General features: G+C 38.5%; 1 protein-coding gene across 3 annotated transcripts in view; it reads left to right on the top strand.

Moving 5' to 3' along the window:
• Positions 1-16,259, top strand: part of LOC127623232 (multiple epidermal growth factor-like domains protein 11) — a 159,920-nt gene that overhangs the window by 84,034 nt on the left and 59,627 nt on the right. For all 3 annotated transcript variants that reach the window (XM_052097574.1, XM_052097576.1, XM_052097573.1), the window contains exons 7-9: positions 10,786-11,032; positions 12,773-12,893; positions 15,373-15,509. In XM_052097574.1, coding sequence (XP_051953534.1) covers positions 10,786-11,032; positions 12,773-12,893; positions 15,373-15,509 — 505 coding nt within the window. The remainder of the gene's footprint in view (positions 1-10,785; positions 11,033-12,772; positions 12,894-15,372; positions 15,510-16,259) is intronic.

Raw genomic sequence — 16,259 nt, 5'->3', positions numbered from 1 at the left:
TTTGTCATAATTCTTTTTTAAAGAAATAAGTCACTTGAGTGTGTTACAGTTCATTTTCCACAGTGGCATCTGTTCTTCTCACTCCTATTTACGAGTTTTGTATGTGAGATATCCTTTTCTCATGATAAAGTGCACACTATTGCCAGCACCTACAGAATTAATTCATGCTCAGTAGACTTGCAAGAGACTGAAGGAAAGAAGTATAACCTAACCTGATTTCCACCCTCTCCCCACTTACCAGTTTCCAGCAGGTGCAGATGCCCTTGTTACTCATAAAACATTGGCAGTGTAGGTCAGTTGAGATCTGTATGTTACATTTCTCTGTCATTCTCTCCCTGTCCACAAGTTTTTTAATTGGCCTATTTTTGGTCTTCAATTCTCTGTTTATTTGCTTTGGCATAATCATCAAGTGGTTCTTGTAATGGACTCATAATAAGCAGTTTTCTGGTTTGAAATACACACACACATGCAAAGAACATACAGTCTACTGCACCCAAAGGAAATAACAAGCTGTGTAAATGGCTGAAAATTCCCATTCCCTTGTACAAGAGCTTTTGATCCACAGTGAATTCACCTCAAAATTATGCTGTATTCCAAACCTGTATTAATCCATGGAACACAAATGGAAATGTTTGGCAGAATGAAAAAAAAATTACAATGAAAGTGAATGGTGACTAACATTCTGCCTAACATTTCGAAATTCTCATCCAAATGTTAAATTCTGTATTGCAGGGGAGAAAGAAAATTATATGGGTGATTAAATTATGAGAATTTTAATTTTAGTGTAAGTTATTCCTTTTAAGAAACACTTTGCAAATCAGGAGCAATGGGCTGCCATGTTTTCTGATTAATGTATTGTGCATTATTGGTGATGCATCATGGCTGTTGTTGTGTTTTCAGCAGATTGGTGTGCAAGGTCAGGGGAGGGACTGCAAGCGTCACTGCAATGTAGCTTCATAATTAAGCATACATCATAAGGCACAATTCTGTAGGCAGGCAGCTGGCGCATACACGCTTTCCTTGCATACTGACCTGTAGTTGAACTACGTATATGTGGTATACTGCCCCCTGGTGAGAATTTTCACACCGTCAGGTCATGAAAAAGGGCTAATGTGAGCAAAACATCCCCTTTGGCCCAGATCATCTTTAAACGATTAGGCTACACAACAATATAAAACAATAGCCTATGCAGAGAAAATGGCTAAATATGTAGGTTTAAATTGCTGATCTATGTTTATCATCATCAAAATGCAGCATTAGGATGGAGTTGAGTCACAGTATCCATCAAGTGTGGATCACTCGCATACATCTGCCTGGTCTCTCCATCATCGACCCTCTGCCACAGCCCCTGGCACCATCTACTTCATCCTAATTAAAATTAATAATTGAAAATAGGAAATCGATGGGTGCAAATTAAGTGCTGCACGAGTGGGCTTTATTGGGTTGACATTGTCTCAAGAGCAACGATTGTTGGTCACTGTCTATCTCACATTTGTCTCATGTATCTCCATCTCATGTGTCTTTTTATCTCAGTCCACCTATTCTAGGCAGAGGAAATATAAAATTGCCTTCTTGTTTGTTAACCTTCTGCTACAGAAATCTTGAGAATAGCTTGTATAGTTTTTCCCATGGGAGAAGTGGAAGATAGAATTATTAATTAGGTAAAGCAACTGCCCGTGTAACAATCTGCTGAGGAGGACACTTCTGACTTTTGTTGAATAAGCTACTGGTTTGCTGCACTAGGTCATGGCTTTTTTCAGATTATTCACGAGTGCAATAATGACCCAGCTTGTGCCTGCATCAGTCACTGAAAAGATCCCTGCACCTCCACCCTGGCAACTGCGATCGGGTAGTGGCATCCCTCAGTTTGCCTGTGAGAGGTCTGTACCGCAGTATTGAATAGAAGGTGACTTCTCAGGGCTGATATTGATCCAAGATCACATCCTAGATACATCTTTAACAAATGACCCAGTTGAATCCACAGGGGAATATATTTTTTAGATAGCGATTAGTTAGTACTTAATTTGATATGGATATCTTTGTCTAGATCTAAATTATCCTCTTTGAGCACAACATGTTCAGGAAGCTGATAGGCTTTAGGTGAAGACTTGCCCACTAGGTTAGATGATTTGCATTTGACTTGAAAACAGATTTCCAGATTCACCAAAGAATTCAAGGTTCAATTATGTAATTTTTTTAATCTTAAAGTACTTTCACATTTCCCTGTGCAAAACATGTAAATAAAGTAGAGGATGCTCTGTTTGTTTGAACATCAAGCAACATTGGCTCAATCAATGGTGTGAGTTTTGACATGACTGGCTGACCAACCAATTATGGAAAAGGGGAAGGAAACCTTTTTGAAAACAGTTATTATTTTTGCAATTCCTTTTGGGTACACAATTATTCAAATCGTGAGACGACAAATTTGAACCCAAATGAGCAGTTGTTATTTCTGCCTATGAAGAGCATTGCAATAAAGGAGAAGTACAATAAGTCTCATATCTGCTTTGCTATTGCCAAGTCATGAGCTCTATAGCGGGATACTCTACCATGGACGTGCATTGTCAGGGTATTGCAGCACTATTTATTATTTCGTGATTGTGTTATTTTTTTAGTTTAATGTTAAACAAAGATGTTAGTCACAGCAAAAACAGCAATTAGACCTGTTAACATACACAAGTTTGCTAAAGAATTGTTCATGTACTGCAGGTACTACAGTATAATAGATAAAAAAATTACAAAAACACTAAAGTCTTTATATGTGAACCATAACACCGTGTGAATTATAGAAAAAAATGGCATGACATCAGCACATCCTTATGCTACATGGCTCTCCTGATGCTTTGGCTGGCAGGTTCCATGCTGTTCGTCTCTCCTGGGGAAAAGGGAACATATAGCAGGGGCTTGTGTGAGACAAATTAGGGTAGGAGGGACGCCCCAGTCCATCGAGGCAGCTTGGCAGCTGCAGTGCAAACGCCCCTCTGTTTTTACAACTCAGCACAATCAACTCCTCATGACTATTGGCAGTTTCTTCTATATATTTAGAAAAACATCCATCAGCTCCCCACCCCAGATAATGCATCCCAAATTCCCTGATGTATCCCTAATTCATTCTTCAGTCGACTCTTACAGCGTGCTAATAAACAACATAGTGATAATTGTCAGTGGAGTTCTAGAGGGCACACTGGGTCATGTGATGGTGAGAACATCGGCAGCTTTTACAAGTGTAAGTTTAACAGCATGTCCAGTAGACATTTATCATCCCATTGTACCAAACAATTGTCACTTTCGGCAATAAAGTGTACAAATAACATACAAATGTATTATAAAAGAGCTATATTATGCCCATTCATCTGATGCAGGCAGCTAAGAGGACAATGAAAATGGTTAGAGGGGTAAATTTGGTGCATCAGAGAAAAACACAGAAAGTTTTTGTGAGGATTAGGTTCAGGGGACAGAATCTATAGTTCGCACAGTACAGTATAAAACTCATTATGTCTATGGAGTCCTCATGATGATAGCTGCACCAACATTTTATTGTCCAGATTAAGATGTAGTCTATTCAGTTGGTAAACATTTATTTATATAAATGATGCAATATAAAGAGGATTTGAACAGCAATGAAACACTTAAGATGTGTTTTCTCTAGTAAGATCTTTGATATTAGAACAAAAATCATATTCTTGATGAGAATTTTTGTATTGTTTTTCTGTAAAAAGAAATATCTAAAAATCCTTAAAATAAGATCAATTAGATTGATCTTGTTTTAGAAACAACACTGCGTAAGATATATATATATATTTTTTTTTTTTCCGAGAATGTATTTTTAACATGTGTATTTTGTCTTACTGCACTGGCAGAGTTTTTATAGTCAAAACAAGTGAAAAATTAAAATCTAACAGTGCTAAAGTAATCCAAATTATTAATAGAGTAATCCAACAGAATACATTACAAATTACAGCATGTATTCTGTAGTGGAATACTTTTACGCGTGCGCGCACATGCACACGCACACACACACACACACACGTGCACACCTTTTGGATTGATGGCAGATAGACTCTTAAAAATAAAAGTTCCAAAAAAGGGTGTTTTGTCATAGTCATAGCAATGTCATAGAAGAACCATTTTTGGTTCCACAAAGAACCTTTCAGTTCTTACAGTAAAAGAAACATTCCAAACAGGTCTGAAGACCCTTTTTTTCACTGCAAAGAACCTTTTGTGCAATGGGAAGGTTCCATGGATGATAAAGGTTCCTCATGGAATCATGCATGTGTAACCGGTTCTGCTCAATCTGCTCCGAACAGAATTTGGAGTCTCAGGCATGAGAGATGAGTGTGCTAATGAGGAGACTAAAGGCAACAGCCTTGTCTAGCATCAGTCACTAGTGCGCCTCTTGAGGCCAGGGGAGTGAGGTTTACACATAGTAGCTCGCATCACGTACCAGCTAGCTCCCGTTACACTCACCCACCTAAAATTCACTCCCATCCGTGTCACAGCACCTCTGTAACTGGTGCTGCTTGACCTGCTCCGAACCGGCATCTTCAGCATGGGAGGCGGATGTGCTAATGAGGAGGCTAAAGGCGACAGCCTCAAGCATCAGTCGCTGGTACTCCTCTTGAGGTCAGGTGAGTGAGTTTTACACATAGTAGCTCAGTTATCATGTACCACTCCTTTTACACATGCTGATAAAGAACCTTTATTTCTAAGAGAGTAGACAGATGGATGGAAAGATGGCAAACAGATAGATAGGTGGTCTGGATTTCAATAATATCAGAGCACATAAGGGTTTGCTATTCACAATGTATTTTAACACAGGAAATATTAATTTTCATTTTGCAAGCCGTTTAACAGTGCCTTAATAAGGGTATAACCTGTGCTCTGACAAATACGATCTACTGGCACGAAACAGAACTCACTCTAAACGTCACTGAGGCATAGAGAGACTTGAGTCACGTAACTCACAGCACTATGACAGTGACTCACAGTAATTAAGAAACTCGGTCATGAAAGGTAGCTCCCATCCTGTATTCATCATGGCTTAGCAGAGATGATCTCAAACAGAAGAGTTCAGCTGTCAAGGTTTAGGATCTTCATATATCTGTAATTGTCTAGAATGCAATTCCTCAAGTCATTAACCACAAATGCTAAAACTTGTGTGAGAAGGGTTGACCGGAGTGTGTCCCTTCAACGCTGGAGTTCCAATTAAAGGAATGGAATGGTCTGGATTGGGTGTAAGGTAGTAATTGGCCCTGGAGGCACTGTGTGCTGTGATAGAGACACAGTGCTGTAATCAGGCTCTTGTACAGTGTTTCCTATTACACTAACTGATTCAGGAACCCTTGGCCCTGTTACAAACCTTTAGATGGCTGCAGTCTAACTCTTGGAAGCTTTTGGTTAAAATTCCCAAAGTTTTTTAAAAGAATTGTACTGTACACCCAAAAATAAAAATCTGTAATTATTTACTTACCCCATGATATTCCAAAATCATGTGGCCCATGCGTTGTTTTTTTTTTTGTTTTTTGTTTTCTGTGGAAAACAAAAAGGGGAATTTTGGGCGAAATTTCATGCAGCACTTCTATATACAATGGCAGTGAATGACCACAATTTTAAGCTCCAAAACATACCCATAAATTGAAGATCTTGCCCTCCACAGTCTACAATATATATATTTTTTCTGTCTGATATTACGTAACTTACTCTGATTTATGGGTTTATCTTTATTGTTATAATCTTTTTTTAAAACAAGTTCATTGCTGCACGTTGTTGGCGTGCAGGCTCTGCTTGCCCATGATGGAATGATGAACGAGGAACAGGCAAAAAAAGACAGAAATGGAGAATTTGGTTGCAAAAAGAAATGCATTGTCAGTTAAGTGGAAATATGATGATGTTGACCAAAAACTAGTACATTGTCGCCAAAACAGGAGGCTCGCTAACCGTGCCAGGCGTGGGCACTGGCTCGCGAACCGTGGTCGCTACCGCTGGCTGCGGATAGGATGAGCCCCCCCAAAAAAATTATTCAGGGGAGTTGAATGGAGTGGAGTTACCTTGGAGACAGGGGCCGTGGAAGGCTGGAGGATGTCCACTGTGGGAGGAGATTCAAAGTCCTCATCCTCTACACCCACAGTGAGTAGTGAGCCGCAAAGTTTCAACGCCACCTTCACGAAGGTGCACAGCATCAAGTGCGGACCCGCCGGAGGCATCCGCTCCTTCAGCGCACTATTCAGACCAGCTCTGAAGGAATAGACCCGAGAGTGGTCCTCATAGTGCACCAAATTCACAAGATGGAAAAACTCTCGCATGTGACCCTCAACTGGACGTTCTCCTTGTTCGAGGAGGAGGATTCTTACAGCTGGTATATCCATTTATATGGTTCAGTCCTTCTGTAACGTTTGGTGCCCAAGGAATTGAAGAGAGTTGACACAGGAGTAGAACCTTAGAATCTTTAACTATAAACACTGGAGTAGAACATTCTCAGACAAACTGTTACAACCATCAAGCAAATATTTTTTTTAAGTATAAGTTTTTAAGTTTTAAGTTTAAGATATGTTATGGTATTTTTGTAAACCAATCAGGGTTGTTATATAGCTGCACTTTTTTATTTTTCAAATGGTTTTTAAAAGATTAAAATTAAAAGATGTTTATTGTTTACTTTTCTATTTTCAAAAAAAGAGGTTTGTAATTTAATTTGTAATATAATAAAATGTTAAATTACTTATTTTTTCCATTCATATTAATTTGTTATTGTGATAATGAAACTTCCTCCTTGATGTAATGCTCTGTTTTATCCTGGTTGGAGTACAGGGATAAAGCCTCACTTCTTCATTCACTAACGATCCCCTTTATTTTAGGGGAGAGCCATACATTATTAATATCATAACATGTTAGATCATTGACTTTAGCCTGAATTGATAGAAGAGTATTACATGAATACAATGGAACCATGGTGAATTAAGCAGTGTATTAATTATTATAATAATATAAACTACCCAAAATAAGTCAAAAAGTTTTTTTAATTTAAATTTTCCATGAAGATGCAGTTCCCTACAATATCACCCCAATCATTCTAGAATAAAGCTCTCAAATAGAGCTTTTCAAGGATGAAGTCATCCTGTATTTTTTCATATCGCAATATATATTGCAGAAAAACAAAATATCGGAATGTCCCAATATCGTGCAGTCCTACCCTCCACTGCAGCTCTGAAATCTCATTCTTTATTTATTTACTGATTCAAGCGTGTTGCATTCAGCTACAACACTAGCCAATAAACCACTGACCTTTTGCCATCAATCGTGTCATTTTTCAATCATAACACGAACACCAGATTTCAGACCTTTAGCAGAAGGGAAGATGTGAATGGTAACTTAAATTTTGGCCTATATCTAACACCAAGCTAATATGATTTAAGATTACTTGGAAAATACAGTAGTTTTCAAATTGAGTGGACTACTTTCTTGGAGTTTTATGGGGTTATGACAGCTGTGGTCACTATGAACTGTTGTTGAATGGAAAATTATTTTGTGTTCAACAGAAATATTACAGCATTTGGGTTAGAAACAACAAGAGGGGAAGTAAATATTAATGACAGGACTTTGAGTGATCAATTCTTTTAATACAGCATAGTAGACAGCATAACCAGGCCTTGCAGCTTGTTGCACATGAGTGTTATATTTTGGCGTCAAAATACGATGGTTTACACATTACAAGTCCCTAATTAGCCAGTAATGTTAATGTTTATTTAGTTATGCACAAAGATTTAGGCAGCACCAAAATACATATTATTCTTGTCAGCCTTAATAATATCTGAATTAGGCCTGCAGCTGAATGAGGATAGGGAGACGTGTGGGAGAACTTCAAGTACCAGCATTACAGATTTCTCAGCCTCAGTTCTCATAGAAATGTGCATGATGCTGCCATACACTGAGATCTTCTCCATCTATCTGATCAGATCAGACCATTGGATTTTCCTGCTTAGTAAAGTACAGTATACAAACTCACGCTGGCAGCTCGTCTTTGATGCCTTTAGGTGCAAGATTGTGAAGGAGAGCATGGGTTGTCTCCCAATACAATTCCTTTGATTAGCCTGTTAGTGCAATACCAAATGCTTTTAATAGGGGTTGCTGCCAGTTCGCCCATTTTGTGTACTTACCAAGAAGTCTCTGCCCACACACGCATTCACTAATGTTCATTGCCCCATTGGGGGCCTCATCCACTTCTCCCTCATCTTTTCTCTGATTAGACTCATCCTTACAGAAGCTCCCCTTCAGACTTTAAACACAGAGAAATAGGAATGAGACAAGGTGTGTTTTACAGCCTTGCCCGTGGCACCAAGTGAACTCTGACTCTTTAATCATGACTAAATGCTGTCAGAGGGCCCATGGATCCAGAAAAACTAAATGCAGAAGAGACTGGCCAAGAGATAATGGGCTTTAGGAGGCTGCTGATGCGTCTCGCCTTGGGGGAAAAGAGGCTTTGAGTCTTCAATGGCAAAGTTTTGAGCAGCTTCTGAGAAAAAGACTTCTGCAAATTAAGCTCTGTCTAGATTTTCATTTTATTTGGCCTCCTCCACAGTGATTTAGAAGAGCTGCAGATGAAGAGGCAGGGTGGACTTGAAGCCAAAGCATAGTGAATTTTCCGTGTTGAATGGGAGGGAAACTGTTTGCGGCTCAGTGTGACGTGTCTTCGAAAGTGAGGCTGATTGGGAGTTGACGAAGTCTGGGGGCAAACGGGTGCAGCAAACAGTGGATGTTTTGTGTTTTTCTGCTCTTTTTCCTCTCATCAGCATGGAGGAGCTGAGAGGAGAGTGATGAGTGCTGATTGACTGCGAGCGGAGCAGTCAATCAGCACTTCTGTCTTCACTGACCTCCCGCAGATTCCCTGCCTTTAATGCAGCCTGGTCATTTGTGTGGTGTGAGAGCTCATCCAACCGGAGAACTCATCCGTGGCAGATTTACTCAAATCAATAATGTGCCTCCTGGCCTCTGTGAGCTGCTTAACGCGGCCTACTTTGCACCGTTCGGGAAAGACTCGCCACGGTGCCAGGATGTTCTGTGACCCCCTTCTGTGCCAGTCTGTCTTCTTCAAGTGCTGATCATTGACCTGGTGTTAGTCTGGCACAGACACTGGATGCTGGTGCTTCACAGTAAACAGTCCTCATTAGGTTTTATCTACTTTCAAAATGGCCTTCTTAGCTTGCTTTGCCAAGTGCTTGACATTCATGGTGTTGACTAGTGGTTTAAGATCTGGGTTTGGTGACTGGAAGTTTGTACTATCGTGACCTATCACCATTGTGTTCTTGAGTGAGGCACTTCAATTAAATTTGCATCAAGGGGACTGTCCCTTTAACAAGTGTATTTTGCATTGCTTTGTATAAAACCATCAGCTGTTTCACTGGTGTCACCACATGGAATTGCAAAACAGACTGTTTTCAAACAGGTTTTGTGAATGCCCGCCATGTCTATGATTAGTCGGACAAACAAATACCCCCACCAAAAACACAGGCTATTGGTAAATGTTGCTGTGTCAAGATGGTCGGGATGCTCAAACAAACAGAGCAATGTTTTGATAGCCCCACAGAGCCACAGTGATTCCACTTTTTGAGGAAATAAATTTCACGGTTGGTAAAAAAAAGGAATTTTAACTATGAAAAAAAAAGCAGTTTTTATACTAAATATTTTTTCCTATCCCAGCTTAAAGTGATAGTTTACCCAAAAATAAACATTTATATTTCTATATGAAAATGTATAATTTAATCATATAAAACAAAACCTGTATGACTTCCTCCATTAAACACAAAAGGAGATGTTAGGTGAAATGACTCTTTTCATTTAATCTTTTTTTCATGCAATGTAAGTGAATGGTGACTGAGATTGTCAGTCCATAACAATCTGCCTAATGTGTAGAGGAAACTGTAGAAAAGCCATGTGTAGGCTTATTCCCCCGAAAACTTTAAACAAAAGTGGATCTGTAGAATTGTACAAATATTGCTCTCTTTTTTTAGCATCCCGACCTGCCAGACATAACAACACTAGCTTACCAGTGGCACGCGTTTTGGATTGTTTTTTTTTTTACCAATGGACGACAGGGAAACCTGTTAAAAAAAAGTTAATATTTTTTGCAAAAGTAACACTAGTGATGTGAGAATAGCACACTTCCCTTTAAAAGAACACCTTTAATATCTCAACGATAATTCATTAATTATGCCGTATTTTATGGAATTAAGTGTGGGGATGCCAGGAGATAAACAGTTCTCACAGTCACCTCAAAGACCTGCAGGTGCACAGAGAAACATTTATGCTATCTACTTTAACAGTGTAAACACAAATACAACTGTGTCAGGCCCAGAGATTTAAAGCATCTCTGGGCCACTGGCTGCAAGTTTAGTTACTTGCTTGCAAAATCACCTATTTTATTGATGGAGTTTTCCTCCATCATTATATTAGCTTGTTGATAATTTCGAGTGAAGAGAGGGCAGAATGTACATAATCTATGCTTCAGCTAATCCCCACTCTCAGTGGGATTCACTTGTATTGATAAACACTGTGCAAAGCCATATATTTCAGAATATGTTAATACAATTCAATTTCTTCACAAATCTTGTGATTTGCCAATTCCAGGATTACAGGTTGCCAGTCCACGTTCTGTTGCTCAGTACAACCAAGTCGTTCTGATCATCAAGAGCCTCCTCCCTCAATTTTTGCTGGAGTATGGCAGCATTTTAGGTAGAAGAGTCTCCTTTCTGTGCCTGGTGTAAAAAGCCCCTTTTCTTCTCCTCTGTGTTTCAGGTTGTGAAAGTGGCCACTGGGGGCCCCACTGCAGCAACCGCTGCCAGTGCAAGAATGGGGCCCTGTGTAACCCCATCACAGGAGCTTGTGTATGCACAGACGGCTACCAAGGCTGGCGCTGCGAGGATCAATGTGAGCCTGGCTACTATGGCAAGGCCTGCCAGCTGCAATGCCAATGCCTCAATGGGGCCACCTGCCACCATGAGACAGGGGAATGCATATGTGCACCAGGCTATATGGGCCCCATGTGAGTACCACATATAGAGCCGTCTGGTTTGCAATGTAGGGTATATAAGGTATTTGCATTTAATTTAAATATAAATCGTATTGTATTTTGATATTATCCAAATAATATATATATATACTGTATGTGTGTGTGTGTGTGTTTATTATATTTGTAATATTGTATATATTATGACACACACACACACACACACACACAAACATATATAGATATACTTTTATTGTGGCATTCAACTGATAACAATGTATAGTCAGGACATTAATAACATGAAAAATTACTATTACAGTTTAAAAATAATTTTCAGAACTTCTTAAACTACTTCAAAGAGTTCTCATAAAAAAAATCCTCCACATCTTTGCAGATCATTGTCATTCTAGCTGATCCCACAAAAGCTCAATGGGATTAAGATCCATAAAACTGTTTCCAATTATTTGTTGTCCATTGTCTGTGTTTCTTTGCCCACTCTAACCTTTTCTTTTAGTTTTTCTGTTTCAATAGTGTCTTTTTCTTTGCAATTCTTCCCATAAGGCCTGAACCCCTGGGTCTTCTCTTTACTGTTGAGGACTTGTGAGGCATCTATTTCTCAAATTAGAGACTCTGATGTACCTATCCTCTTGTTTATTTGTACATCTGGCCTTCAAATCTCTTTCTGTCCTTGTTAAGAATGTAGTGTACACCTTTGTATGAAATCTTATTTTTCTTTGGCAATTTCAAGCATTGTATAGCCTTCATTCCTCAAAACAATGACTGACTAATGAGTTTCTTGAGAAAGCTGTTTCTTTTTTGCCATTTTTTACCTAATATTGACCTTAAGACATCCCAGTCTATTGCATACTGAGGCAACTCAATAACAAACACAAAGACAAATAGCTTTCAACTGTGTTTGATATAATGGCAAGTGATTTTCTAGTACCAAATTAGCAATTTAGCAGGATTACTCAAGGATAAGGTGTTGGAGTGATGGCTGTTGGAAATGTGGCCTGTCTAGATTTGTTCAAAAATGACTTTTTCAAATAGTTATGGTGCTTCTTTACATCAGTAATGTCTTGACTGTACTTTGTGATCAGCTGAATGCCACTTTGGTGAATTAAAGTACCAATGTCCATCCATAACAGCAAAATCTTTACATTATTCCAAACATTTGGCTGCCAGTATACCTGTCTGTCTGTCTGTCTGTCAGTCTGTCTGTCGGTCTCTCTATCTATCTATCTATCTATCTATCTATCTATCTATCTATCTATCTATCTATCTATCTATCTATCTATCTATCTGTGTGTGTGTGTGTGTGTGTGTGTGTGTATGTATATATATATATATATATATATATATATATGTATATATATATATATATATATATATATATATATTAATGGGGGTGGGGGTGGGTGATCATATGGTTGTTGCTGCTGTTTTATTAAAGCAACAATACACTCAAGTCTAAAAGTTACAGTGATTTTATCATGGATAAGGGCGCTGAATGCTTTTTTGTCATGCCCAAGAACACTCCTTTCTTGTGGTTAAATCACTGTAAAGTGCAGAGTCTGGTGGCTCATTTCTTTAATCTACATACTATATAATTGTTCCTTGTCTATATTCATTATAGCAAAAGCACTGTGAAGTACTTGTGAGAGTACATTAAAATTTCAAGTTTTTGTTCATAAGTCTTTGAACACTTGTGTTTTATGTTGCAATCCCATGCAACGACTGTCTGTGTTTCATGTGTTTGCTCCCGTGGTTTGGTAGCTGTGGAGAGCGCTGTCCCTCTGGAAGCCACGGGTCACAGTGTGAGCAACGTTGTCCTTGTCAGAACGGAGGAACCTGCCATCACATCACTGGCGAATGCTCCTGCCCAGCTGGATGGACGGTAAGAAACTGCACACAGGGGGCCCAAATGAGTGTAAACGTGAGGCACAGAGGGAAAGTGACTGAGAAAAACAGTCTGAGACAGTGGGGAATAAGGATGAGACAGATGAGAGGACAGAGAGTGAAGGGGATTAAGAGGCAAACTTCTAAAATGACAGAAGAGGTGAGTCACAGTTAAAAGGAAGGAAGGAGAAAAGCGAGTAATTAGAGGGTGAAAGTGAGGGTTATGTGAATAGAGGGAAGAATAAATACTTTTAGAGGTAAATGAAGTGGAGTGGAGGAGAATCTGAATGGAGATTCATGGACAAACCTTAAAAGGAATAAGTTGCCCTGATCTACAGAGAGCCTCACAGAGCAAGTGGCATTTGAAGTTTGCTGAGCTTCGTTACTGCTCTCTTTGCATCATCAGACATTCTAAACATAAAAAAACATGCTCTTTTGAAATAAAATATGTAATATTATGTAGGCTTACTCGAATTGTTCATAATGCAAAGTTCCCTCCCCAGTTCACTCAGAATTCCCTGCTTAAAAGACCAGCTTAAGAGAACCTTGTTGGTTCAGGCTAGTTTATGCTGGTTTTGTGCTGGTAAAACAGGTGTACCATCATAGCCTGGACGTTAACCAACAAAGAAAAGAAAAAGCTTGTGGACCAACATGGTCTTTCTAGTGCAGCTGGTTGAAGTCTTGCAAGCACAACTATTTAAGAAGCCTGAGAGTGATTCAAACACACCACAAATAAACAAAGACCTCAGAATTAAAATTGTGGACCTCCTCAAGTCTGGTTCATCCTTGAGAGCAATATCCAAATGCCCGAAGGTACCATGTTCAGCTGTACAAACAATAGTCACAAGTATAAACATAATGGGACCACAGCGCATCATAATACTCAGGAAGGAGACGCATTCTGTCTCCTAGAGATGAATGTAATTTGGTGCGAAAAGTGCAAATCAATCCCAGAACAACAGCAATGGACCTTGTGAAGATGCTGGAGGAAACAAGTAGACAAGTAGCTATATCCACAGTAAAACGAGTCCTATATCGACATAATATGAAAGGCTGCTCAGCAAGGAAGAGGCCACAAAAAATCTAAATGCTCTAAATCTACCATAGGTAGATTTCTGGTAAATCTACCAGAAGACAGATTACTGTTTGCAAGTTCACATGGGGACAAAGATCTTACTTTTTGGAAAATTGTCATCTGGTCTGATGAAACAAATATTGAACTGTTTGGCCACAATGACCATTGATATGTTTGGAGGAAAAAGGTTGAGACTTGCAAGCCAAAGAACACCATAAAACCCGTGAAGCATTGCGTGGCGTCACAAATGGGTTAAGGACAACAAAAGTAAGGTATTGGAGTGGCCATCACAAAGCCCTGACCTCAGTCCAATAGAAAATTTGTGGGCTTGTGGAAGGCTACCCAAAATGTTTGACACAAGTTAACAATTTTAAGGCAATGCTACCAAATACTAACAAAGTGTATGTAAACATCTGACCCACTGGGAATGTGATGAAAGTAATAAAAGCTGAAATAAATAATTATCTCTACTATTATTTTGACATTTCATATTCTTAAAATAAAGTAGTGATTCTAACTGACATAAGACAGGGAATGTTTTCTACAATTAAATGTCAGTAATTGTGAAAAACTGAGTTTAAATGTATTTGCCTAAGGTGTATGTAAACTTCTGACTTCAACTCTATATACTGTATCTATTGTATATCAGTGCCTATTCAGTATTTAGTAACTTTGCCCACATGATCAACAGTGTAAACTATGTTTGTTCCCAGAAGTTAGCCAATCATAACAAAGGTCTATGATAGAGCTGTATCCAATAGCAAAAACAGCCTGATTAATTGGGGCGAGAAAGGCAGTGGAAAATGATCAGGTATATCTAAATTTGTTATCTTGACTAACATTTTAAGTGCTTTTAAAAGTATTGAAAATTACCTTTTTTACCCTCATGCTCTGTTTCTGTTTGGCCATTTTGAGAACTCCAAAATATACTTATCAGGAACCCTTTACTATAAGTTTCCATTTGTAAACATTTGTTAATAACATTAGTTCACATGAACTGACAATGAGCAACACTTATTAGGCATTTATGAATCTTAGTTAATGTTAATTTCAACAAAGAATATTTTTTTAAATCAAATGTTGTTTGTTAACATTAGTTAATGCACTGTGAACTAACATGAACTAACAATGAACAATTGTATTGTTATTAACTAATATTAACAGAGACCAATATATGCTGTAAAAATATATTGTTAATTATTTGTTCTTGAAACCTAATGCATTAACTAATGTTAACGAATGAAACCTTATTGTAAAGTGTTACCTATATATTAATACTTATTTACAAACATTGTGGCATCCGGTTGATACTTCATGACTTTTCATAATCTTGAAAAACTGTCCTCCATTAAACATTTGTATTTTCAAACGTAAACTCTTTCTCCACCCTCTTGCATGACAGGGGTCTGTGTGTGCCCAGCCGTGCCCATTCGGCAAATATGGCATAAATTGCAGCAAGGATTGCTCGTGCCGCAATGGAGGACTATGTGACCACATCACAGGACTGTGCCAGTGTATGGCAGGATACAGTGGCCACAGGTAAACGAATGCACTGTGGCTAGATACAGTGCCATCAGGGAAACTGTTCATGACAGTATGATTTGTTTCCATTTTGATCTTTCTATGTACTTCAAAGCTGAATTTTAAATGTTTAAATGTTTTTTAAATGTTTATTTTATTAGCAATTTGTATTGATTCCATTCACAAATTAAATAAACATAACAGAAAATACGAAATCAAATGACAAAAAGTAAACCCCTCCCCCCTCACCGAGCATGTTAACCTTCCTCACAATAATTTTGGGTTCAGCCATATGCTAACTTCTCCGGTTAGTTTGATAGAAAGGCTTTGCAATGGTGAAATAGGGGCAAGAACTTCCTGTTCAATACAAAACCAGGGAGGGGCTCTCTCTGGTGGAAGCGACCAATTAGTCAAATGTCTGAGACCAAACGCATAATAATAAAACAAAATCTTGGGTAGGCCTAGCCCACCTTTGTCAATCAGCCTATGCAAATTACTGAAATGTAATCAGGGACATTTACCATTCCAAATGAAGGTCTTTGGTATGTTATCAAATTGTTTGAAATAAGAGAGGGGACATCTACAGGGAGAGATTGTAGCAGGTAATTGAATTTTGGAAAACAATTCATTTTAATAACATTAACCTTCCCAATCATAGATAAATGTAATGAAGCCCATCTACTTACATCACTCAAAATCCTTTTTATTAAAGGGTAAACATGAACTAAAAAAATCACACAAAGTTGCTGGGAATTAAATACACAAATA

The sequence above is a fragment of the Xyrauchen texanus genome, chromosome 29 (genome assembly GCF_025860055.1).
Source record: "Xyrauchen texanus isolate HMW12.3.18 chromosome 29, RBS_HiC_50CHRs, whole genome shotgun sequence".
Lineage (NCBI taxonomy): Eukaryota > Metazoa > Chordata > Actinopteri > Cypriniformes > Catostomidae > Xyrauchen > Xyrauchen texanus.
The sequence above is the reverse complement of the archived record's forward strand: the minus strand, read 5'-3'. Positions and strand labels throughout refer to the sequence as shown.